The 26,560-nt window shown below is 54.1% G+C and overlaps 1 protein-coding gene across 1 annotated transcript; it reads right to left on the reverse strand.

Moving 5' to 3' along the window:
• Window positions 1-1,126: 1,126 nt before the first annotated feature.
• Window positions 1,127-26,327, reverse strand: LOC120403221 (integrin alpha-M-like). The gene is made up of 29 exons (XM_039534080.1): window positions 26,217-26,327; window positions 25,501-25,650; window positions 21,449-21,563; window positions 21,208-21,311; window positions 20,876-20,940; window positions 20,054-20,168; window positions 19,490-19,620; window positions 19,091-19,236; window positions 18,495-18,648; window positions 16,691-16,826; window positions 13,603-13,751; window positions 12,009-12,149; window positions 11,502-11,708; window positions 11,237-11,367; window positions 8,679-8,836; window positions 8,075-8,229; window positions 7,806-7,937; window positions 7,106-7,179; window positions 6,746-6,887; window positions 6,467-6,580; window positions 5,836-5,915; window positions 5,592-5,675; window positions 5,274-5,352; window positions 4,932-5,039; window positions 4,616-4,699; window positions 4,354-4,467; window positions 4,047-4,139; window positions 3,759-3,863; window positions 1,127-1,514 (listed from the first exon to the last, which is right to left on the reverse strand). The coding sequence occupies exons 2-29, from the start codon at window positions 25,535-25,537 to the stop codon at window positions 1,389-1,391; spliced, it is 3,279 nt and encodes a 1,092-aa protein (XP_039390014.1). The 5' UTR covers window positions 25,538-25,650; window positions 26,217-26,327; the 3' UTR covers window positions 1,127-1,388.
• Window positions 26,328-26,560: the final 233 nt, after the last annotated feature.

The following is a 26,560-nucleotide window of genomic DNA, read 5'->3' on the forward strand; positions in this document are numbered from 1 at the left end:
AAGAGAAGGAGAGAACAATCCCCTTGGACTAACACTAATGATCATTTACTATATGGATTGCTTTATGAATGCTTGTCACAGCCCTCCAAGGTCTTTGTTATGGTGCAAGGAGACCAGAGGCCAAGTGACCAGCACAGCTTTACAGGGGGGAGCAGGGGTGTCGAGTGCGGCTGGGAGACTTGCTATTTAAAAAAAACAAGAGCTGCTTTGAAAAAAAAGTCTTGATATTTTATCATTAAGGAGACACAAAATGAACCCAGCAGCCCTCTACCAAGATACTGGATGGGAATTTAGGAACTTTAATGAGACTATCTGGGATACACATGTCTCTAGGGCCTGAAAGCCCATAGTAGGCTTGAGGAATGACTGTGGGTGAGCCTACGCCATGGACTGCTTAGATTAATTATGTCATGGAAGTGAAGACATAGGCCTTATAGCACTGAAGCGCCTGAACTTCTTGTCTTTCCTGAGTGGCACGGACATTATGTCACACTGCTTAGTGGACACGGCTTTTCAGCAGCGGTCACGCCAGTGCCAAACACCGAGAGAATATAACCCCTTTACTCCCACGTGAGAGTCCTGTTTACAGATCTCTGACATGCCAGGGTACAATCCAGGCTAATGAGCAGCTCTGTCACCCTCCGGCCCTGCAGCTTTGGCTGCCTTACAAAGTCTCGCTGTAATAAGTCCCATCTGGGCCACTCACAAACAGCCTAAGAGCATGCAACTCACACCCTGAGTGTCTGTGTGTAACTGCAGCCTGCTAACCACACCTGGGTTACACTCTGGCTCTCACCAGCCTGGGTTATACAGCAGGGTGACCCCAACACACCCCCAGGCTTAGATTTTCTCCCAGAAATGTATCTCCTGTACTGCCCAGCCCTCTCCTGGACACTACAAATCATATTAAGTCCATTATTCCTGTAAGATTATTCCTGTGCCCACAACTTACCACCCCAAAACAGAGTTACCCAGACACTTCCATTCAAACACATTAGACTAGATAAAAGAATAAAACAAGTTTATTAACTACAAAGAGAGATTTTAAGTGAATCCAACTAATGAGGAATAAAAGTCAGAAATGGTTACAAAGAAAATAAAGATGAAACATTTACTAGTGCCTAACTTAAACTATAGCCTATTCAAGCAAAGTTGCTCACCACATGCTTTCAGCTGCCTTCCAGATCACACTGTATACGTCAGGCCCTCTTCCCAGCATCCAGTGAATACTTCCTTTCTCTCTTCAGGTGCAGTGAATGCCATGGGCAGGGAAGGAGGGGTTGTCCCTCCTTTTTATGGTTTCAGTCTCACTGTTGAAAAACATTTCCAGCTGGGCACTAGGACACACAGAGTTTATGTGGAAGGATGTTCACAGCTGGCTTTTCCCCTCACACAATTGAGCTTGTTTTGTTTCCCTTTCTTCTTGATGACCGTTTACGGCCTAAAGGCAAAATCAGGCAGGGACATTTCTTTCTTGAGACCTCATCTGGTTGCCAACTTCCACATGAGCAAGGCTGTGGGTTTGGGAACACGGGTCAGTAACATCATACAGGGAAATCTTATAAAACTTTACATACAATGTTGAGACACAGCTTATCAGGCCAATACTGATCAACAACTTGTGAGTTTTTGAATTATATCTCACAAGGCATCCTTTGTACAAAGATTATTACAATAGTACGTAGGGTGTGAATACAGGAACGTATTCGGTCCCAGCCTCATTACTACATGTGGCAGGGAGTTCCTCAGGCTAAACCTGCAGAACAGAGACATTTATTTTTTCCTTTTCAATCTGTTTTAAAGTGATTTCATTTCCTTGTGTGGTGTGGAAGCTTGGACAGCACAGCCCCTGTCACTCTCTCTCTCACACACACACACACACACACACACACACACACACACACACAGTATTGAGAGACAGTTTGAAGTGATGTGAGACTTCAGACCAGGCAGGCGAATGACTCAGAGCTTGGTTGTATTGGAAGTAACCCAGTAGCACCTCAAGGCCCCAACTGAGATCAGGGCTCCCCTTGTGCCAGGCGCTGCACAGACCCTGGCCGAGAGCGAGCCCCCCTTCTGCTGAGCGTGGCTCAGATACCAGCTGAGAACAGGCCTCCTGCTCTAACCCACTAGACTCCACTCCCTTCCACAGCTCCTGGGATAGAACCCAGGAGTCCTGGCTCCCAGCCCTGCCAGGGACGCTCTGGTTGGGAGGTTTCATATTCAGCAAGGGGCATCAGGATATGGATCTACAGCATCCCACACAGTGTTGCCACCTGGATGATTTTTAATTGCCCTGGCCACTTTTTGTCCTGCTTTGCCTGTTACCAGTGATCAGTTTCACTGCACCCCACCCCCTCACAACCCAAGGGAAAATGTTTCCGTCGATAACAATCAAAACATGCAGCTAGACAAAGAAAGAAAAATGCTCCTGGAGAACTTTCTAGTGTCCCACCTTATTGTGTAGAAAACTTGCGGCCATGCTGGTGTCACTGTACTTTGTACAATTTGACATGTGATGTTGATAATTTCTGTTTTTAAAGGTTATAAATAGGCTTGGCAGAATTATTTTAAAAAATAATTTCCATGAACAGGACTATTTATTTCTAAGCAATTTTTTAAAATTTTTATTCATTTAAATTTTCAGTTGTGGAAAATTACTAGGGTGCGGGGGAGAGGAGGAAATCAAACCATAATTCTGTAAAGACAACAGACATTGATTTTAAAAGGTCACATTTTACAACTATTCAAACAAATTATTAACATCACATGTCAAAATATACAAAGTAAATAGCCTGAAATCAAACTCCAATATGTTCTCAAGCAGAAAATTTTGATTAGCGATGGAAATATTTTGCCAGCAGTTTGTCTGTGTGTGATGAATTCAACATTTACCAGTAAAACTCCAGTCCTTCCCAGCATAGTTATAAAGCTTTAACTTTTTGAATCTCAACCTCTATTAAATAACTGTGACCTTCACATATGGCCTGACCCCCGACACACACACAAATTCCCACAACCGGGATCATTTAAATTGATAAAAACAGGGGTGGGATGCTTAAAACCCAGAATTTTCCACATCAAAATTTAAATCAATAGAATTCTAAAAAAAATGCCTATAAAAATAACCTCAATGTTCTCCATCAAAGTTATAAGAAGGTAAATAGAATTCTGCCCAGCCTAATTTGAGTAACGATTGGCTCTAGTATCTCTTTTGTTGATTGGGGGATGGGCAGTGGCCGGTCTCTCTGCATGTTGGAGGTGGCAAACATAAGGGGCGGGGGTGGACGTGGAGCAACCCAGAGGGAGGCAAAGCCAGGGGTGGGGAGGCAACATTGGCAACTCGTGCCTGGGGGGAGGGGGACAAGGAGGGTGGCAGACAGTGCCCAGCTTTAGCAATTAAAATTTAGGGGTTCTTTGACCCATCTAGGGGAGCGCATGGGGGGCTATTGTTTGGGGGTATTGGAAGCAGGGGGGTTGCCCGTGGCACACTCTGGGTCAGGTGAGGCCCCTTGCCCTCCACAGTGTCCTCCATCATCTGTTTGTACTGGTGCTTGAAGAAGCCAAACTGGAAGGAGACAGAGAGCGGAGAGGGGGAGAGCCAGACAGACACAGGCTCATGGCCATGGAGGAGCAGGAGGGCTGTGGGAACCTCCGAAGGAAAGACCCTTGTCCCTTCTCCGCCAGCTGGGAGAACCACAGGCCCTGCCCCCAGGGCGATGGGCTGTGGGGGAGGGGTCCAAGCCCTGCCCCATTACCTTGTAGAGGGCTGCGGTGATGAGAGCCAGCAGGACCAAGCCCCCCACGCTGCTGCCCACGATGATGGGCAGGTAGTTATAGACCTCGGAGCGCTCCACCACCGTCTGCACGTGGGGGAGAGGAGCTGTGAGATGGGGACCCAGGAGTCCTGGCACCATCACCCACCCCTGCTCTAACACACCAGACCCCGCTTCCTCCCAGAGCAGGGACAGGACCCAGGAGTCCTGGCTCCCAGCTCTAACCACTGGCCAATGCTCTCTCTATCCCGGGCGCAGTCGCTCTGGTACCTGGCGCCGGACGAATCCCTCCTTCTGGATGTATTTCTCCTCCTCGTATTCAATCCGGGCCTCGCTCACCAGACTCACTTTCTGCTGCTGAGTCTGGAACAGAGAAATTCACCGTCCCTGACTGGAAATGACACAAACCAGCCCGGAGCATCGTCCCAGGGGGACCCACAGCAATTTACAGGCTGTTCACACAGGGGCAATCCATTGCCCGGCACTGAGATGCAGCCACCTCTGGGGAGGGGCACCGGGGCTGTTCACTTGAGGAGATCTCTTGCGTGGTGCCGGGAGGCAGAGGCAGCTCTCGTACCTGGGAGACCCACTGGAAGCTGACGTTCCCTTTGATCATGAACTCCAGCGACTGCTGCGTTTCCAGGGAGGCGATTCTGCACCGGATCTTCTTGCAGGTGGCCACGGAGCAGTCCTGGGGGTGGAAGGATATCGCCGGGTGAGGCAGGGTGTGTGCAGGGGCTCAGCATGGCCATGAGGGTCTGGGTCTGTCTATAGCACTTGCTGTCTGTGTTAGTGCAGAGGGAGAGGAGCTGCTGGGATCTGCACTGGCCTATACTCACCAGCAGGGGGCGCTTGCTCATCTGCTTCACAAAGTCCTTTGAACCGGGCGTTTCAGACTCACTGTTGCACTGAGCCAGTTCGGGCTAGGGAGGGAGAGAGACATGGTGTTAATGGGGTTGGAAGGGGACATGGGGCCTTTCCCCTCTAGGGGGCACCAGCACCAATCTGGCACCAGGGCACAGGACTGGCTGGTTCAGAGGCTGGGGCAGGGCTTTTCCCCCCTAGGCAGCCTGTTCCAGCAGGGGGCGCTGTAGAGCAGAGCAGGCATCACTGGGCCCATCTCACACACACACAAGGGCAGGGAGAGGCAGATACCTTGGAGGGGACGACCTCAGAGGCGTCCCACACCCGGACCCCGTTCAGCTCCACGGGGAACTGGAACGTGACCGAGATGGGGACGCTTCGCTGCCGCAGGTTCTTGACCTGAAAGAAACAGACTCACCATAGGGCACTGCAGGAAGAGAACCCAGGAGCTCTGATCCCCAGCCCCCGCTCTAACCCTCAGACCCCACTGCCCTGCCAGATCTGGGGATAGAAGCCAGGAGTCCTGGCTCCCTACACACCCCTCCGTGCTCTAACGCACTAAACCTAACTCAGGCAGTTCCACTCCCACCCTCTTGTTCTGTCTCCCCCCTCACACTGTGCCGCCGGCCTCACCTCATACCGATGTGTCACTGGCACACTTGTCCCTGCCTCCTTGGCGGAGAAGCTGACGTACTTGGTCGACTCCTCAAGGCTGGGGGAGGAAAAGGATGGAAAGAAGGAGAGAGGTGGGAGTGTGATAGATGGGGCTGGAGAGTGGGGGTGGGATGTAATGTCCAGAAGGGGGCGCTGTGCTACAGGGATGGGCTCAGTAGGGGGCACTCTCCTGCAATCAGCGCTGGCACCTATGACCCCATGCGGCGCTACAGCAGGGAACAGGGGTCCCAGTAGGGGGCGCTCTCCTCCCCCCCCCCCGTCTCCGCACTGACCTACCTGGTGGGGATGATGAAGTTGCCGTACTTGACTGGCAGCTCCGCCCGGTGAATCATGCGCTCAGTGATGAGGCCGCCATTGTCACTGGGGGGAGCGGAGGGCAAAGGAGACAGATGTGAGGAGATGCAGGCAGATAACTGTGCAGGGAGGCTGCACCACAGGCCACTGCCCTGTCCTGCTCCATGCACGGCCCCCTCCCACTGCCCCCCCCACCCTGCCTGCTGGCCCTGTCCAGCCCCCTCACCTGCTGGCCTTGGCTGTGATCTGCAGCCTGACCCCCAGATCGGCCTCAGAGGAGACGCTGAAAGTGGCAACAAAGATGACCTGGAAAACACGGGGGTGGGGGGCGGGGTGAGAGAGCCAGTGGGTTCAGGGACTGGGGAACTGCCAGACACTGCGGGGGTGGGGCAGACATGGAAGATTGTGGGGCCTGTTGTATGAACTTAGATGGAACAAATGGTCCCACAGCGGCAAAGGGTGTTAACATGACCCTGTTCCTGTCCAACATTAAACAGCATTAACCTGGTTTGGGATCCAGAGACCTCAGCCGGCTCCGTGCCATGGAACACCCCATTCACCATCATTTTAAGGACCCCAAATGGGGGAGGGAACAGCCCTTCCCTTTGTTCTTTTCTCCCCCAGTGAGGTCTGATTTCCAGCCCCCCAGGTCTGGCCCTTGGTTTGCAGCCCCGGCAGGGCCTGACCCCAGCCCCGGAGTGACCTCAGGGCTCTGTTTGCACTGACTCACCGGGCTCCCCGGGCGCTTTCCCCAGCACATCTCTTGTCACGGGCTGGGCTGACCCCAGGGAACTGCCCCTCTCTGCTCCCAGCTGGGCTCACCCCTGGGGAGTTCACAGGCCAGGGCCCGTCCCTACCTCAGCCCCGCTCCAGAAGATGGGGTGGTTGATGTGGCAGGTGCTGTTCCTCTGAGTCTGCTCCTCGGAGCCCACGGCCGAGCTGCACTTAACGGCCACGGCCCTCCTGTTAGACTGAGCACAGGGGACCAGCCAGTGAGAGATGGGCCCACAGACCCCCTGCTGACCCCCTGCCTGCTCTCTGCAGAGCAGCATCCTCTGACAAGTCCCCTGCCCGCCCCCTGCAGCACAGCGCCCCCTGCAGTGGCTGCCCCTCATGCCTGGTGTACGTTGGGGTACCTGGAGCAGCAGGACCCGGCGGTAGGACAGTGCGGCCGGGTAGAAGAACTGCACTGTGGTGTTGTAGGAATTCTCCCCGTGATTCTGGATGGAGACGGTGGTGTTGACTTCAGGGGTGACCCCCACCACCAGGGTGCTCAAGCTAAGGGGAGAGAAAGGGGTGAGCTTTCTCAAGGCCATGCCCTGGCTGCTCTGTGAACTTCCTCTAGCAGTGCCCAGCCAGGGACCCCAGTGCTGCGATCTTTGCCACAGCAGTGCCCCCCACCCAGGATCCATCAGCACTGGAAATCCAAGGTGTGATCAAACTGGACGGGTCCCCCCATGGTGGGTGTTTTTGCGGGGAGGATTCGGTGACTTTACCCAGAGAAATTGAAGGAGACTGCTAACTGGTCATTGCAGCGGCCACCCGCGCCGCAGTCCTTCTGAAACAGGAGCTGGGGAGAGACCAGGAGGGCAGGGGTCAATGGGGAGGGGGCTGCAGCATCCATCTGCCAGAGTGACACTGCAGGGACCCAGGTGCCCTCCAGTTACCCCAGCACCTCCCGGTCCCCTGCACTGGGGCACAGCTAAACCCATCATCAGCCCCGCCCGTGCCACCCACCCACCCACTCACCCATATACCTCCTCCCCCTTCCACCTCCTGGCTCTGGCCAGCAACAGTATCACACTTCTAGGGGTGCCAGGGCAGGGGGCCTGCCTGGATCGCTGGGGGATGGGGAACAGGGCATGGGGCCTTTCCCCTCTAAGGGGCCCTGGCCAAAATAAGTTTTGAAAAGTGTTCAGAAAAAATCATTTTTTTAGCCAAAAATATTTTGTTTTTTGGAGAGAAATTTTGGGAACTTTGAGGAGAAGTTGGAATGTTCCCTCAGAGGGGAGACAGGTCTGTAGCCAAGGGAAACTCAACATCCATCTCTGTCGCCCTCTAGTATCTATACTCTGTGAGTGGGTTTAGAAAGCTGCTGCTGGCTCTGAACTTTTCAGTCTCTCGCTTTTGAATGCCAACATCACTGGTTCGATCCCTGCAGCAGAGACACCGTGGGGCCTGGCTCTGGAACCTTACCAAGCCTGGAGACAGTGGCATAAAGTCCTCGCTCAGGATGGGTCTGAGGCCACTGGCGGCAGCGATGGATTCCCCTGTCAGGGTGTAGTTGAAGTGCAGGGTGATGGGGGTCAGTGTGTCCTCAGGGCACAGCTGAGGAGACAGAAACATGTTGGGCCCTGAAGGGAAAGCGGAGCTGGGCCCCAGAGAGAGGTTTGTTCTCTGGGTGATTTGGGAGCAAGGGGCAGACACAGTGGGAGGGGAAGGAGCCGGGACACCCCCACACTCACAGGTAACATTATCCGATATGTTTCACATTTCTTCTCAATGCTGAGTCGCAGTTTCCTGCTCAGGACGGGGCCGGTGGAGTCGAAGGTGACTCGGATCTTCGTCCGCCCGGGGTCCAGGGCCAGGCTGTACTGAATGGTGCTGAAGATCCCGTCACCTATGGGGCAGGGAAAATGAGGGACTGAGAGCGGGAACCTGAACGGGAAATGTGACATGGGGCCTTTCCCCTCTAGGGGGCGCTGACTCTAGTCCAGACCCAGGGTGAGGAACTGGCTGGCTCAGGGGGGAGGGTAGCGGGGGGTGGGTTTGGTCTGACCTAGGCTGTCCTTCGTGCTCTTAGTGACGGTGAAGCAGACCTCTGCCCTGGTAGGGTGATGGGGGTCAGTGTGTCCTCAGGGCAGAGCTGGGGAGACAGAAAAATGTTGGGTCCCTGAAGGGAAAGTGGAGCTGGGACCCAGAGAGAGGTTTGTTCTCTGGGTGATTTGGGAGCAAGGGGCAGGGTCGGAGGGGTAGATACAGTGGGGCCTTTCCCCTCTAGGGGGCGCTGACTCGAGTCCAGACCCAGAGCTCAGGGGGGAGGGGAGCGGTGGGTGGGTTTGGTCTGACCTAGGCTGTCCACGGTGCTCTTAGTGACGGTGAAGCAGATCTCTGCCCTGGTGGCTTCTGTGTTGAGCTGCTCCTGCCCCTGGCAGTTGAAGGCCGAGGTGGGTATGTTTGGGGGCTGGAAGCTGATGGAGACCCCGACTCTGAGCACCGGCCGGGACCTGCCATGGTGGGGAACAGAACCATCACCCAGCTGCTCTTTGCAATGGAGCCAGGCCCCCTCCCTCCCCAGATCCTCCCACCCAGCTTGGATGTGCTCACAGCACCCAAGGGAGAAAAGTTATGGATTTGCAGCTCTGCTAGTGGAGATGCAGGGGGCAGAGAAGGGAGCAGTAAAGCAGGGGCAGCAGATTTGTATAATTTTTGGTGGTGCCCAGAACAGGTCCAAGTTGTGTACTCCTACACACCCTGCCACACCCCCCCCCCCTGCCTAAGGCTCTGGAAGGGAGATTGGGTGCTGGTTGCAGGCTCTGGGCCGGGGCAGAGGGTATAGGTTCAGGAGGGGGTGCCAGTTCTGGGAGGGAGTTTGGGAGCAGGAGGGAGTTTGGGGGTGCAGGCTTTGGGAAGAAGTTTGGGTGTGGGATGGGTTTCGGTTGCAGAGCCCCCCCCACACCACACTCCCTGGACACGCTATGCCCAGAACTCCTCCCACAAATCCACAGTGCCGTGAACACCACCACTTCCCCCACTCTCAGCCCCACCTCAGCCAAGAGGAGCAAGGGCAGGGGAGGAACCAGGGAGGTGTGTGGGGGCAGCAGGTGGGACTCAGCCCCAAACTTTGGTGGAGCCAGGCCCCCAGGCCCAGAATATTCCTGGAGCCCGAGCATTACGGGCTCATGCAACTTGCCGGCACTGCAGCAAAGCTATTATTGTGCCTTTCTCCAGTACAGGTGAGACAGACAGACACACACAATGTATTGCTACTGTGTGCAGCCTTGTCTACACTACAGATAACTGATCTTAATGAAGCATGGCAGATTACTGGTTCTCATTCTCAAAATGTTGCCTCAAAGCCTCCCTGATTCGAATAGCCCCCATTGTGCCCCTCCAATAGCCATGGTATCTGGCTGCTCAAAATCAGCATCCAGGTGATCTGGCTCAGAACTCCACCCCAGGCAAGCTTTTCACCCGTAGTCCCACAGGCAGCTCTGACCATTGGAATGTTTTTCTCACTAAGATCTAACCTTCCCTAAAGGCAGCACCAGTGCGCTTTTAATCTGCCAAAGACACATTCCACATCTACTCAGTCTGTTATTGAAGCGCTCCTTGCTGCTGTCCAGGTGTCCCATTTAAGGCTCCATGAGCCATGGGAGTAAGGGATATGCTGGGTCTCCCAGGATCACCATGGGCATTTCAACATCCCCCACTGCAATCTTTTGGTCTGGAAAGAAAGTCTCTGCTTGCAGCTTTCTGTGCAGGCTGGTGCTCCTGAAGATGCACATGTCATGCACCTTCCCCGACCACCCCACGCTGATGTCAGCAAAACACCCACAAGTGCCTGCAGTAACAAAGAGAAGCGCCCCTTTCTGTTGATGTACTCCATTACAAGATGGTCTGGGGCCAAAATTGGAATATGTGTTCCATGTATCACCCTTCCGCAGTTAGGGAATCCCATTTCCACAAAGCCATTCACTATTTCATGTACATTTCCAAGAATCATGGTCCTTTGTAGCAGGATTCGATTGATGGCCCTACACACTTGAATTAATGCATCCCCTGCAATGGACTTCAAACTGATTCCCAACCAACTGGTAGCAGTCAAGGGTTGCCAGCTTCCACACTGCAATAGCCACACACATCTCCACTGAGAGGGCAGCTCTCATTTTGGTGTCTTTGCACTGCAGGGATGGGGTGAGCTCTGTACACAGTTCCAGGAAGGTGTTTTTCTGCATCTGAAAGTTCTGCACCCACTGCTTGTCATCTCAGAGCTGCATAACAATGTGATCCCACCAATCGGTGCTTGCTCAAAAGCGACTGTCCACTGTGTTCAGCTGCTCCATAAATGCCAAAAGTAATCTGGTGTTGTTTCTTTCCATGGCACACAGCAGGTCAGGCAACTCTGGTTCCTGTTCAGATTGGGAGCTGATGATATACTGCATGACCATCCACGATGTGTTCGTAACAGTGACCACAACAGTAGAGATCAGTGCAGGATCCATCTTTTCAGATAGAGATGACAGGTGCACAGTAAACATTGAAAAATGCCACAAATGCAGTCAAAAACCCATGGAATGCTGGGATGGAAAGAACTGCATCATGGGACATTGATTCCACACCCATGATGCACTGCGATCCACTCCACCTTCCCACAACACCTAGCTGTGGAATGTGGTGAGTAACACACTGAGATAGGTACCCACAGTGCACTGCTCTCACTCTCGGTGCTACAGCACCAAGTGTGGATGCGCTCTGCTGACACAAGGACCGTAGTGTGGACATGGAATAGCGATGAAATTATTGCACTTTTAGATCATTGGCATAACTTGTATCGAAAACACTCTCTAGTGTAGACAACCCTGAGATTGTCGTGCGGAGCAGCGCAACAACACAGAGTTACTTACCTCAGCAGCAGGACCTGCCCTTGTGCCCCCACCGTGATGTCCGGCAGCCCATCCCCCGTCAGATCTGTCCCGCCACTGACAACCTGGCCAAAGTAGTGCAGCCTGCTGGGAAACTGTGACCCCACTATGCGCTGTAGGGCAGAGAGAGCAGTGAGGGATGCTGAAGGGGTGAGTGTACTATATAATGGGCACTAGGGGGCTGTGGGGCCCCATGCTGTCCCTTCAGGGCTGTGTATTGACCCCTCCCCATAGGAGCTGGGCTCACCTGTCTGTACTGGGGACTGAGGCCTCCCTTTTCCCCATGGAAGATGTACAAGGCCCCATGATTGTCGTTCTCCATGGGAGCCCCGATGGCCACGTCCGTCTGTCCATCCCCGCTGATGTCCCCGATTTCAGACATGCTGGCCCCAAAGTGCCCAGACACTTCCCCCATCTGCCCATGTAGTGTCTTGTTGCAGACCATCGTCGTCCCCTGCAGGCCCAATCCAAAAAGACACATGGGAAAGGATCAGCACTTGGTGTCATCAGAGAGTGATCCCTATCAAGCTCCTTTCCCTCTCTCTGCAGCACAGTGTGTGTCCCTGCTCCCGACTCTGGGGCACTGGGGCCAGAACTGACTGGGAGGAAGAGCACCCCCTACTGAGCCTTTTCCCTGCTTCCTGGAGCACCATGCCCACTACTGCAATACTAATTGTCACAGCATCACAGCAGTCCTGGCAAACAAGAACCCCCGGCCACCCATCATCCCCATGGCTGCACTCCTCTCTCTTACCGGCAAGTTAATCGGGCAGATATAGACCCGTCCTCCATTCAGAGGTGTATGGTACATTGGGGCTCCGATTAGAATCAGGTCCATGTTCCCATCTCTGTCGAGGTCCACAGCACACAGTATACTCCCGAAATATGACCCAGTCTGGAGAGGAAGATAAGCAACCCCCTTAATTTAGTCACCTTCTGCTTCTTCTCCCACTAGGACCCATCTCACCCTCTGGGGATAAGGATTCAGTCCCAATGTCCACTCCATCTTTAGCCTCATCCTCCCTCAGTGCAGCAGGTGGCGCTATCTTGGTAAGTGTTCGTGAATAGACAGGCAGACAGATCTTGGCGGGCGGGGGATGCTGAATGCTAACTGTGGTGCAATTCTGTTCAGAGGTTGGGCTATCACAAGTCAGGTTCATCACTGACTGAGCCACTGTTATAAGTTTTGTTTAGGTGGCATGTACAGGCAATTGGAGTTTGGAGAAATTCACTTTGTTAGTGTAGTGTGATCTTTTACAGACACTGTTAATATCACTAGTAATGTTATTTCCTTGCTTGAGTCTCTCTAGCCCAGATCCACAAAGGTATTTATGTGCTTAACCCGCTGGACTTTTCTGCCTCTGTGATCCGCAAAACCTTTGACTGGCTGCTGCTGACCCCTGTAGGTGCCTAAACTGACTTGGTGCCTAAGTTTTTGCAGCAGAAGCTCCTCTGTTGCTGTCCCAAGGGCAGGGCATGTGCACTGCTGTCTTACTGTAAGCATGCAGTTGCCCGGTGCCTATTTCCCCCCCATCCCAGCATGATCCACAAACTGGGGGATGACAGGTGCTGCTCCATCTAACTCCTCCTCCTCTGGTAGGTGTGGTCAGAGGAGAAGGAATTGAGCAGGCACCTGCTATTTCTCAGTTCAGTGCTCTAACCCCTGAGCTGTGGGATATTCTGATGTGAGCTCCCTCAGTCTCCCCTGTTAAAGTTGTTCCGCTTTAGTTGAGTAACTAAGTATCAGTTGGGCCACAGAACATGTGCAAATCACAACCACCCTACAGCCGGAGAGAGGGGAGCTACCTGGTCAAATCCTTCTTCCTAATCAGACAAAGCAGGGATTTGAACCAGGGGTCACCCATGTCCTAGGTGAGGACTCTAAGCCCCAGGCTATATGGGAAACCTCTCTTGTCTCCTACAGATCGTTTGTGAATATCTCGGCTGTTCTGAGCATGCCTGTTGGATGAGACCCAACATGTGGGGTAGGTGAAGAGTGCCCATCTCTCTCTCTCCCCTCCCCCCATTCATCGATAGCTGGCAGAGGCAGGTGCCTCCCTGCAGCATCACGATGCCTAAGTCCCTTGGTGGGTCTGGGCCTTATGAGTTCCGTCTAGACTGTAAGTGAAGGTAACAGAGGTGGGATATTGGAGAGATGCTGAATGTCAGCTGTGGTGCAGTTCGCTAAACCAGTCAAGTTTATCCCCTGCCTGAGGCTCTCTGACCGAATCGTTCCTGAAGGTGAAGCCAAACACAAATATTACATGATGTCAAAAGTTTACAGGCTTCCTCCAGCCCTCTCCTTCTCTCACACCCACAATCCACATTACCTGTAATGCTCCCCATACCTGATCTCCCAACAGCTCTGGTCCGGGTGTCCATTCCCCGCCCTTGGTATCTCGGCTGAACAGGAGGACTTTGCCGGTGCCTTGGCATAGAGGGGCCCCAACCATGTAGATGTTCTGTCCATTGGCTGTGATGACCTGAGAAGAATAACCTCAAAGGAAAAGAGAGACATGGGGAGGTGACGTGGGAAACAGCCGTAGAACAGTGTGATGGGTTGGACCACCGCATCTGGGATGCCACCTGATGTACTGGGTTTCACTGAGCCTTTCCTGCTCCACCAGCCTGGATTCCCTCTTCCTTTTTTGCTGAATTAGGCTCTCCGGTCTGGTGCAGCACACACACACACACACAGGTAGGGCCACACCCAGCGGCAGACACAGGTTGAAGTCAGCGCTATGTGAGAGGATTCACCAGGAACTCACGTGCACACCCTTTTGGGCAATAAACTCAAAACAATACTGTCTTACACTGTACAGAGAGATCTGCACAGCGCAAGCTCCTAAAAATTCACCCTCTCCCTCAATGTGGAGAGAGATGTGCACAGCTTCTTGCAACCCCAGGTATGAATTGCACAAACTGGGTTATGTGCATTTACTCTATAAGCCATTAACACTGTTTGGACTTTTTACCATTGTACCTGAAAGGCTGCTTGTGGGTGTTGTGAACCTCACCACAAGTTTCAGTAACATGCACATAGCCAAACTTCATAACTTCACATAGAATGATAACACACACAATCCAATGAGATTAATGTTCAGCAGATCAAGACTTTTAGAATAATCCCTCACAAGACATACTTTGTACAAAACAGATCCTAATTACTTGACAGTGGTGAATATTGGGGTCTCAGGGTGTCACAAACAGTGCGACACAGAGATCCCTTTTCCAGAACTAAGATGCAGCCACCTCTGGGGTGAGGAGTCAGGTCTGTTTAAACAGGTAAGGGGAAATCTTTGGGCTTGTTTTTACCAAGGTAAGCATCATTCATGTCCCCAGAGGTTGTGGGTATGTTGCTGAAACTCAGCTTCCCACTGCTCCCTGTAGCGGGCCGATGTGGCTCCCCTCCTCCCTGGGGAGGGTTGAGCCCTGGAAACCGGAAGGGGTGGGGCTACAAAGCAGTGAGCCCGCCCCTCAGAGGGTCAGGCGGCGACCCGGAAGTATAAGCGCCGGCCATTCCAGCTCAGTCAGAACCCAGCTACCACCGGGAGCAGACCTGCCCGAGGGAGCTCATGACTGGGAGGCCGCTGGGGCCCAAAGCAGTTGCCCGGACTGGCCGGGGCGTCCCCTCGCTCGGTACTGGGAAGACCTGCTGGAGCTTCCCCGCGCCACATATGAGGAGGAGCCGCCAGAGACTTCCCCGCTCCCTTGTTGTTACCCCGAGGAACCCCCGGAGAAGAATTGGCCGGACTTCCCCGAGGAACTGCCGGACCTACCCCCCAGCCCAGGCTGTGAGGAGCCCATGCAGTGGGACTTCCCGGGAGCGGACACCACGGACCAGGTAGGCCCCGAGGGGGATATTGGAAGTGGCCCGGGGGCAGCCGACCTCAGTCAGGCTGCTGACCAAACAATGCCCATGTCAGTGTGTTGCGGTCAGGACCCCACTGACCATCAGCGGTGACAACCGCTGCCTAGGGCCCGGGCCGGGACACAGTGGAGTGGGTGGGCCTGCGTCCCCCCTGCCACCCCACTCGTGGGTGGCAGTTTTCCCCCTCACCCCAGTGCTCAGCCCCTGCACCTACGGGCCTGAGCCCCAACTGTTGTTGCCCCGCCCTAAGCTAGGGCCTGGGCCTTCCTAGACTTTGTACTGTTTACTGCTCAGCCCCTGAACCAAAGGGCATGAGCCACTTTGAACTGTTTGCAGCTCAGCCCCTGCCACAAAGGGCCTGAGCTTCTCGAACTGTTTGCTGCCCAGCCCCTGTACCAAAGGGCCTGGGCCATTTTGTACTGTTTGTGTTGTTGCCCAGCCCCTGCATCAAAGGGACTGGGCTTTCCTGAACTGTTATATTTTTCCTCAGCCTTGCAGCAGAAGGCCTGAGACCCAATTGACTCTGACTCTATCGTTGCTCAGCCTTAAAGGAACAGGGCAGAGCCCACGTGAGATCGGCGGGCCGGTGTGGCTCCCCCCCTCCCCTCGGAGGGTTGAGCCCCGGACCCACATGTTTACACTCCCATATAGGTAAGTCCCACTGGATCAGTAATAGGCTCCCACCACTCCCAGCTCTGGATTCCCAGCATCTTCCTGTACCACAGAATCATAGAAGATTAGGGTTGGAAGAGACCTCAGGAGGTATCTAGTCCAATCACCTGCTCAAAGCAGGACCAACCCCAACTAAATCATCGCAGCCAGGGCTTTGTCAAGCCAGACCTTACAAACCTCTAAGGATGGGGATAGCATTGGCCTGCTAAACCCAGAGTTGTGAGTTCAATCCTTGAGAGGGCCATTTAGGGAACTGGGGTAAAAATTTGTCTGGGAATTGGACCTGCTTTGAACAGGGGATTGGACTAGATGACCTCCGGAGGTGCCTTCCAACCCTGATATTCTCTGATTCTATGGTGGAGATTCAACCACCTCCCTAGGGAACCCATTCCAGTGCTTCACCACCCTCCTAGTGAAATAGTGTTTCCTAATATCCAACCTAGACCTCCCCCACTGCAACTTGAGACCATTGCTCCTTGTTCTGTCATCTGCCACCATGGAGAACAGCCGAGCTCCATCCTCTTTGGAACCCCCCTTCAGGTAGTTGAAGGCTTCTATAAAATTCCCCCTCACTAGTCTCTTCTGCAGAGTAAATAAACCCAGTTCCCTCAGCCTCTCCTCATAAATCATGTGCTCCAGGCCCCTAATAATTTTTGTTGACCTTCGCTGGACTCTTTCCAATTTACCCACATCCTTTCTGTAGTGGGCCCCCCAAAACTGGACGCAATACTCCAGATGCGGCCTCACCAGTGCCAAACAGAGGGGAATAATCACTTCCCTCGATCTGCAGGCAGTGCTCCTACTAATGCAGCCCAATATGCCGGCCATCTCGACCTTGAAAACCCATTTCTAGAGCCTCAGGGCCGCTGCGGCCCCTGCCCCAGCTCTGTTACCTTCCAAGATGATGATCTTGTCCTGCAGCTGGGTCTCGATGCACTGAAGGGTGTTGAAACTGTCGACCCTGAAGATATGCTTCCTGGTGGGCTCAGAGGCGATCTCCTGGAGCTCGTGTTGGCCTCCACTGCCGACCTTCACGGAGCAGAGGGAGGTACAATGCAGACAAGGGCATCAGCATCAATCACAGCCAAGAGCCCATGGCACATACCCACCCATCCTGAGCCCTGCTGGGCCCTCGATAGGCACGGCTTGGCCAGCACCGTGGGCTGCTCCAGTGAGTGCGAGGGTGGGGCACTGAAACATCTTGGCACAAGTGTCACTGTGTTTTAAGGATACAGGCCCACAAGCCTGAAGTTTTGGAACCTGTCTCATTTCAGCTCCAAGTTGTGTCAGTTGTTTCAGCGGCGGGGCACAGAGAGCATCTTGCCATGGGGACTGTCAGCGCTCTGGGACCTTTGTGATTCAATCTCCAGGGCGTAGTGAGGGATGAGTGTGGGCAATGACTCCGGGGGATGTCTCAAGGCAATGGGTGAAGAGTTGGGACCACTGCGTTAGGCTGGGTGGGTTGCGTGCAGTCGGTTCAGCGGTGGAGTCAGGCACCTCCCCTAAGCCACAGACAGGTCTAACAAGATCTAATAGCTGGAAGCTAAATTTACACCCATTCAGACTGGAAAGAAGGTGTCAGGTTTAACCCTGAGGGGAATTAACCATTGGAGCAGCTCACCACGGGCCGTGGTGGATTCTCCATCCCTGGCAATTTTTATCTCAGGACTGGCTGGTTTTCTAGGAGATCTGCTCTGGTTCCATCAGTGATTATTCGGTTCAGTTCTCTGGCCTGTGCTACACGGGATCTCAGACTAGATCATCACAAAAGTCCCTTCTGGCCTGGGAACCTACGACTCTAAACCTGAGTTTGTTGATGAAAGGCAGCTTATGTCAACCTACCTCTGTAAGCGGCTACACTAAAATGTAGCTCCCACCCATGTAACTCGCCCACTACACCGACTTCATAACTCCACTTCCGCAAGAGGTGTTGCTTTTAGTCAATGTAGTTAGGTCGATGCAGTGTCCGTATAGGCACTGTGTGGCTTACGTAGCCCGAGGCTCTGGCTGTTGGCCCCAGGCAGTGCGGCTTCAGCCCCACAATGCCCCACACTGACAGTTAAATCAGTACAAGGTCCCCTGGTGAGGATGTGCGCCGCCGACAGGAGAGTAATATGGACATGAAAAACCGATTTAATTCCCGCAGTGGCTGTGTGACAACGTAACTTAATTCGACTTCAGGGTGTTGTGTAAACTTGCCCTGTGTCTTGCTGCTGGTGCCCATTTCAATCTCTTTGGCTCAGCAGTTTAATGGAGATAAATGTCAAGTGACTGAGATCAGTTTGGGGAGGATCAGAGCTGTTGTTTGAGCCCCATGGGGGTGCAAAAAAGACTTGCTAAGAACCAGGTGACTTTGCTGTTTAACGGAGCGGGGGCTGTATCTCAGAAACCCCTTGTGCAAATGATCCCAAATTCAGACCACTCATCTTAACCTGCATCCTATGAGGCAAACCAAATTTAGGACAATCTGAGTCAGCACATGGACCATAGGGCAGTCAGAAATCCCAACCTTTTACTAGAAAGTGCTGCTCAACCTGAACCACAGAGGAGCTCCAGCTCTCCTACAATGTCACACGTTGGCCCAGTTACAACCCAGGGTCAGTTCTTCTCCCTTATGTGATGGGAACCCCCTCCCCATCCCCTGTCCTTGGACATGGGCTCAGATCCACACTAGTTCTCCAAACAGCCACGGCTCACCCCGATGGAGTAGCGGATGATTCTAGCTCGCTCAGCCTCAGGTATGACGTCTGAATAAGAAAGCGGGTCTTTGTATTTCTTCCCATCTGTGATCACCATGAGAATCTTGGTGGCTTCATTCCGAGCGCCTCTCCCAGAGGTGAACAGCTCCCGCCTGGAAAAGGGGGGTGGGGAATACATGTGACGGTTATTGATACGTAATAACACCTAGTGATCATCCACTGCTTTGGCATTGCAGATCACAGAGTCCTTGACAAAGGAGGCCACTGTCATTTCCTCCATTTTACCAGTGGGGAAACTGAGGCACACTGCAGCTCTGTGAATTGCTCAGAAGCTCAGAGCTGGCAATAGACCCCTGGAGTCCTTGCTCCCAGCATCTCCCTCCTTGCTCTAACCTACTAGTGCCCACTCCCCTTCAGAGTCAGGCACAGAGCCCAGGAGTCCTGATGCCCAGCCCCCTGCTCTAACCACTAGTCCCCACTCCCCTCCCACAGCTGGGGACAGAACCCAGGGGTCCTGAGTCCCTGTCCCTTAGCTCCCATGTCCTTACAGCCCATTCCCTGTGGAGTCAGCACCGGGAGGAGGGCAACACCTACACCACTTTCCGGATGGCGCTGGCCGTGTGCGTTATTCCATGAAGCTGCTCAACCCCCTGGACAAGGTGATCGGGGTTGTGACTTCTCCTGTACTCCATGAAGTCGAAGTGCAATTCAAATGTATTGGAGTACTGCATGAGGGCAAACTGCAAGGGGAGGCAGGGGAGAAGAGAGAAAAATAACACCCTCCGCCGCTGGGAAGAAAAGCAGGCATCAGACTCAGTTAATGCCTGGGGCAGGCGGTCAGGATGTAGCTGGTTCTGCAGGAATTTTTTCCTGGTTTTGCATGCAAAATCCATTGCTGCTCCCTGCAGCACAGCGCCCCCTAGTGCCACATTGGGGTCAGCACTGACTGCGAGGAGCAGGGTATGTAATCAGGGTTCAGCCTCTGCCCGTTACCTGCGTGTCGATGCTGCGGAAACGCTTCATGATCTCAGAGACAAACGTCTTAATCTTTCCAAAGTCCACAGGTGCGATGCTGCTCGTGCCGTCGATGAGGAGCGCTATGTCCATGACATGTTTGGGGCACTCTGACAGGGATAGGAAAGAAGTACATCCTGACGCAACTCCACAAACATGGGAAACCACAAACATAGGAAAGAGCTAGACCAGACCAATGGGCACATCTAACCTGATATCCGCCCCCCCCCCCACCACTGGCCACCCCGATCAGACCACTTGGCCCCCTTGTCTCAATATCATCCTGTCCCTGCCATGGAGGGGTCCTGAGAGTAGAGCATGACATGCACTGGGATGAAAAAAATACACCCTACCTGCCTCCAAATGCTGGGACAGAACCCAGGAGTCCTGACTCCAAGCTCCTATTGATATCCTGAATCAAACCAATGGGCCCAACTAGCCTGGTATCCCAACCCCTGTCAGACCCTGTGCCCCTCCACCTCCCCATGGCCCGTGACCACAGGGTGTAAGTGGCCCCACACACCCCACTGTGTCACCCCTCACCTGGCTGGGTGTCCCGGTTGTGTTGGAGTTGCGAGAAGCTCTGCTGCAGAGGGTAGCAGTTGTGACTGACGAACGTGTTCTCCCCACAGGCCTGTTGCACCATGGGGCCGCACACCTGTGGCACGCAAAGTCATGAGGTCAGTAAGTGCCCCTCTGAACAGAGCTCTGAGGGTGGGGGATAGAGCCTGGAGCCTGATCCCTCCCCCCCCATGGATATGCAGGGAAGGGCCCTGCCAGGGCAGGAACCCCCTTGAGGCAGACAGGACCTCAGGACCCGAGGTCCCAGCACCTAACTCCAAGAGGAGACCGGGGAGACACCCGGGGGCATCATCTGCTTACCGCACTCCCTGCTATAGCAGTGTCCAGTCACTGTTGCCATGGGAATGTCACCTGCTTGCCATGCTCCTTGCAATGTCCATGCACAGTCACTGTCACCATGGTGACAATCCAGTTACAACGCTTCCTGCTACATCAGCACACAGTCATTGTCACCATAGCAACATCAGCCAGGTGCCTCCATCCCTCACATCATCATCTCACAGGGTCACTGTTGCCAAAGCGAGGATACCTGGCTACCACCATTCCCCACTGCATCCTTGTGCCGCCCCTCCAGCTACAGGAGTTACCAACAGCCCTCGCACAGTTACCGTGTAGTCCTGGGGATGTCACCCAATTGTCACCTCTGCACCATTGCTCCAGTCACACTGACACGGCCCAGTTACTACCATCCATAAGTAGTGGGGTTTGGGGAGGGATCTGTCCCCTGGAATGATGAGGGAGTCCCCAGTCCCAGCACCCACCTCCCCTGGGTGTGGTATCTACCTGGAACTGGGAACCTCGGGCAGCTGGAGACAAACTGAGGGACGTGTCCATGGCATCTGGGGACCCTGACAGGGGAGAGATGCACACCAGGCTGAGCAAATAAACTCCATTCCTGTCCCTGAGCGGAGGATATAACCAAGAATTCCTGACTCCCAGCTCTAACACTAGACCCTGCAACAGTTGGGGATAGAACCCAGTTGTCCTGGCTCCCAGCCTCACCCCCCGCTCTAACCCACTAGACCCCCCTTCCCTCTCAGAGCTGGTGACAGAACCCAAGAGTCCTGGCTCCCACCCCAATCCTATTGCTGCCCCACAGCACAGGGTGCCCCTACTCTGGGTGGGGATCTCCTGGCAGCGTCTGGAGCCCGGGTCGCACTTGTAGACTTTGCCGGTTTCATTCACGTTTCCTGTCTGCAGCGGGGCCCCAATGATCAGCCTGTGGGGAAAAAGTATGGGGGGGCTCAGGGGATGCCCCACACACCGAGGGGACTAAGGCCCAGGGGAGGCAGCCCAGCCAGACATGCCCCTCGGTGTTGGGCACAAGTCATGTGGGATCCCATGTTCGGCCCTTACCCCCCATCACTGGCATTCCCGAACTGCAACATGCTCTGCCCAAACCCCGCTGCTGCCTCCTGGAAGGTGATGGGTCCCTCCACATCCACGCTGAATCCACGGCTCGGTGCCAGCACTGCAGGGGTTAAACAGTCACCAGTTAGAGCTTCCCTGAGGAAGCTAGGGTGACCAGACAGTAAGTGTGAAAAATCAGGACAGGGAGTGGGGGGTAATAGGATCCTATATATGAAAAAGACCCCAAAATCGGGACTGTCTCTATAAAATCAGGACATCTGGTCACCCTAGATGAAGACCAGGCCAGTGGCTGGGGCTTTCTGGCTATGGGACTGAATTCCAGCCTGCAACTCTAACCCACCAAATCCCACTCCTCTCCCAAAGCCAGGGATAGAACCCAGGCGTCCTGCCTCCCAGCTCCTCACCACCGGCTCCCGGCTCTCTTCCAGGGCTATTTTATGCAAATCATTCCCCTCATTCATTTGCATAGCACTACTGCCAGACACTCCCATTTAAATATAAATATCATGAGTAGAGCACTACCAAATTCAAAGTCCATTTTGGTCAATTTCACAGTCACAGGATTTTGAAAATCGTAAATTTCATGATTTCAGCTCTTTAAATCAGAAATGTCACAGTGTTGTAATTGTAGGGGTCCTCACACAAAAGGAGTTGTGGGGGTGGGGTGGTCAAAAGGTTATTGGAGGCGGGGGGGGGGCTGTGGCACTGCTACCCCTACTTCTGCACTGCTGGTGGTGGCAGCACTGCCTTCAGAGCTCGGCACCTGGCCCACAGTCGTTCCTGTCTGGCCACCCAGCTCTGAAGGCAGCACAAAAGTAAGGGTGGCACTACTGTGACCCTCCTAAAATAACCCTGTGACTCCCCTGCAACACCCTTTTGGGTCAGGACCCCCAGTTTGAGAAATGCTGGTCTCCCCCATGACATTTGTATAGGATTAGGTACAAGCACATAAAAGACCAGTTTTCACAGCCCGGGACATGTTTTTCATGACCGTGATTCAGCGCTGGTGAAAGAAGCCCTAGATTTATCTCCATCAGTTTTCCTGATGCTGACGCATAGCGGATGCACTTCCTGTAGGGACAGATCAGTCTTCAATAGATTGACAGACTCTATGGCCATGTAGCCAGTGATTTTAGTTATTATTCACTTATTGTGTGACATTATGATTATGTTATATCATATATATTCATTGTATGTTAACTAGAGTTAATTTGTAGGATTATAAAAGTATAAGAATGTTCCTCTAAATACTGAACCAAGTACTAGAGATGACTAAGACAAGCTGAAATGCAAGAACCTGTAGCTCCTGCTGACTGAGCTACCACTGCTCGTTGAGATTGTTTAATTATGTTGACCGAAGAGGTCTCTCCCGTCAGCATAGAGTAGCTACATGGGTGATCTTACATTGGCACAGCTGTATCGGTAGAGCTGTGCTGCTGTAAGATCGCTATTGTAGCCATGGCCTTAGTTTGTCTAGTGTCAATTTTCAGCCATTCGATCATGTTAGAGCTTTATCTGCTAGATTAAAGAGACCAATATTAAATATTTGTCCTCCTCATAGCTACTCAGACTGGGATTAGGTCAGCCCTTAACCTTCCCTTGTTGGGATTTTGTGGTTCCCAATGAGTCAGATGCTGGGCAAAAATCAAGGGACATTGATTCGGACCCGGACCCGGACGCCGGGCAGGCAGGAGCCGCGCCGCCCGGCTGGACCCGGACCCGGGGGCCGGGCAGGCAGGAGCCGCGCCGCCCGGCTGGACCCGGACCCGGGGGCCGGGCAGGCAGGAGCCGCGCCGCCTGGAGGGACCCGGACCGGGCCGGGCAGGCAGGAGCCGCGCCGCCGGCTGGACCGGACCCAGGAGCCGGGCAGGCAGGAGCCGCGCCGCCCGGCTGGACCCGGACCCGGGGGCCGGGCAGGCAGGAGCCGCGCCGCCCGGCTGGACCCGGACCCGGGGGCCGGGCAGGCAGGAGCCGCGCCGCCCGGCTGGACCCGGACCCGGGGGCCGGGCAGGCAGGAGCCGCGCCGCCCGGCTGGACCCGGACCCGGGGGCCGGGCAGGCAGGAGCCGCGCCGCCCGGCTGGACCCGGGGGCTGGGCAGGCAGGAGCCACTCTGCGCTGCCCAGCGATCTCACAGCTGGACCCGGGAAGCAGGAGCCGCGCCGCCCAGCCCCAGGGTCTGGCCGCAACCTCGCCGGGCGGCGCAGCGCCTGGAGCCCTCCTCCGGCTGGCACTGGCGCCCCCGCTCCTCACCCCAGCTCAAGCTCACCTGGTGGAAGCCGCTGCTTTCTTCTCAGCCCTCCCAGGCTTCCCGCGCGAACAGCTGATTCGCGGGAAGCCTGGGAGGGGGAGGAGAAGCCGGAGGAGCTTCTGAAGAGGAGGCGGAGTGAGGTGAGCTGGGGCTGGGGGAAGGGCAGGGAGCTGCTACAGCTTTTCTTAAATTTAAAAGCCCTTTTGGAACTAGTTGTCTCTCCAGGAACAACCGGTTCTAAAGGGGCTTCTAAATTTAACAACCGGTTCGCGCGATCCGGTGGGAACCGGCTGCAGCTCACCACTGCCTCTAACCAATAAGAGTTAACCTTTCCATATACGGATTTGTTTATCACATGGTCAGTTCTCCATTCCACATGCTGAGCTCAACCCTCTCCTTCCGGCCTTCTCTAGAATGTTCCTAGGCTGGTGAGCCACAGCGTGCTTCCCTATGCATAAGCACCCTGCCAACCACATTCCATCCAAGCATCCCCTTCAGCTTAACTAGACTGCGCTCCTTGAGTCTATCACTATGAGGCAGGTTTTCCAATCCTTTCATTCGTCTTGTGGCTCTTCTCTGACCCCTCTCCAATTTATCAACATCCTTTGTGAATTGTGGGCACCTGAACTGGACTCACTATTGCAGCAGGGGTCGCACCAAGGCCATATTCAGAATTAAAATAACCGCTCTGCTCCTACTTGAGGGTCCCCCTGTTCATGCATACAGAGATCGCAATAGCCCGTTTGGTCACAGCATCACGTTGGTAAGTTTGTGTCGCAGGAGCCAGAGCTGAGACCCTCCAAACTCATGTCACACACAAAACACCAAACAGCCAGTGTCTGGCTACACTGAACCCCAAACACACAGAGTAGCTACTATGCAAAGCTCTCCCCCCCCATGGGACTGGCTGGGAGAAGTGGGTGAGTGGGGAAACCCCTCCCCGACTGGCTGTCCTTCCCCACATCCCCCTCCTTCTGGAGAAAGGCAGCCAATCAGGGCTTCTGCAGGAGGCAAGCAAGGCCAAGAGTAATTGTGGGAGAGAAGTAGGGAGTGTAATAATCTCTCAGGGTGGCTCTGCTCTCCTCCCCCTTCCCCCTGCCTGCTCCATCCCTGCAAACCTGGACCTGGGAAGCAGAGTCCCCTGCTTGGAGCTGCGCCCTTTAGACTTGGAGGCGGTAAAGAGGAGGAGGAAATGTGGGGCAAGGTGGGGTGCAGAATTGTGGGGCTGGAGGGCGGGGTTGGAAAATTGTGGGGCTGGCTGGAGAAAAGAGGTACTGGGAGAGTGGGGGCAGGCACCCCCAATCTCCCTTTCTTAGGCCTCTTAGGCTTCTTGGGAGTAAGCGGCTGTGATTTTACACAAGGATTGAGCAATTGCAAACATTGCATCCATTTCACACCTGCCAGACTCTCCTCACCTCCCCCATCCTACGGAGCACACACGCCCCACAGAGAAAGGGAGGCGTACCAGTGTCCCACTTCCATCCCAGAGAGTCTGGAAGGAACAGAACACAGAGGGAACTGAACCCAGGAGTCCTGATTACCAGCCCTCCCCCACACAAGACACTAGAGCCCCATTCGTCTCCCAGAACTGAGGAGACAATGCACGAGTCCTGATGCACAAGTCTCCTGTTGTAACCCACCAACCCCACTCCTCTCCCACAGCCAGCCAAGGATAGGACCCAAGAGTCCCGAGCATCCAGCTTCTCCCATTCCCCTGCCAGAGGGGTACTCGCTGGGCACCCATGTGGAGGAGCCCAGCTTTTCCCAGTCCCTCTGGCTGGCACTTACCTGCACACAGGTAGAGGAGCAGAGGCAGGGGATCCATCCTGTGCTCGGTGAGGGGTGTCTATGGAGCGGGGATGCTCTCGTAAGATGTGTGAGGTTCAAGGCACTGCCTGGAGAGGAGGCAGCAGAGCTCAGAGGAAAAACAAGTGCTATCTGAAAAGAGAGAAACACTGCCAGGGGCGGAGCGGGGACTCAGGGTGTTATAGGGCGGGAACAGAATGGAGACGACGGAAGGGAAAGTCAACTACACTGAAACACCCAACTGGTCACACACACACACAGCTGTATGGAGACAGATGAAAAACAAACAAATAAAATGACCAGTTACACACACTCTGAGCTGCCCCATCCCCCTCCCCCTCCATGCTAGTGCTCAGCTAGTCATCCCCCCCCTTGGAAAATTCAAACACCCCTTTAGTTTCAAATCTTGGGGAAAATACTATGCACACACCGATCCTGAAACAAACACACACGCAACCAGACAAACAGACAACTGGACAGATACACAGATACACCCAGCTACACTGAGACCCTCCCTTGCTTCCCAGGACACCCTCAGCAGCGAGATATCTTCCAGGACGAACCCAGCCTGTGGAAAATGTGGGGACAGTGTTGAGTATAGGGACCCCCTGCAGCCGTTGGCTCTCCCCAGGACACAGGACCCCAGAGGACAATACAGCCCTGGAGCAATCAGTTCCCCTGCCCCTGAGGTTACTCACCATTTCGGGGCTCTTGTGGGTTATGTGCGCTTGGCTTAGGACAGGCAGTTTGTGCTACTGTGTGAGCTGTGCCTGTGTTTAAGTCCGGCCGAATCATTGCTCTGTCTAGTGTTAACAATGCTGCCTCTGTAAAATGCTGCATTTTGGCCTCACAGATGCAACCTTGAGATCCCAGCCCTCCTTGTTATCAACAGCCAAACAACTGCGCAGCCTCAGGAAGTGCCCGCGAAGAAGTAAAGAGGACCTTCTGTATGAAGTCATTCAGCAGTTCCTTGCTGAAAATCAAAGATTACCGGCGTGGTGGGAGAACGAAAGGAGAGTTCACCAGGAGAATGCGGATCGCC

This window comes from Mauremys reevesii, linkage group 4 (genome assembly GCF_016161935.1).
Source record: "Mauremys reevesii isolate NIE-2019 linkage group 4, ASM1616193v1, whole genome shotgun sequence".
NCBI classification, from domain to species: Eukaryota; Metazoa; Chordata; order Testudines; family Geoemydidae; genus Mauremys; species Mauremys reevesii.

Bases quoted from the DNA above. Each gene is read 5' to 3' on its own strand.
- LOC120403221 (XM_039534080.1), bottom strand. From the start codon at position 25,537: ATGGATCCCCTGCCTCTGCTCCTCTACCTGTGTGCAG. The intron at 20,169-20,875 runs GTAGATACCACA...TGCGTGCCACAG, and splicing joins CCCGAGGTTCCCAGTTCCAG to GTGTGCGGCCCCATGGTGCA. The intron at 7,180-7,805 runs GTAAGGTTCCAG...GTCTCTCCCCAG, and splicing joins TGCCACTGTCTCCAGGCTTG to CTCCTGTTTCAGAAGGACTG.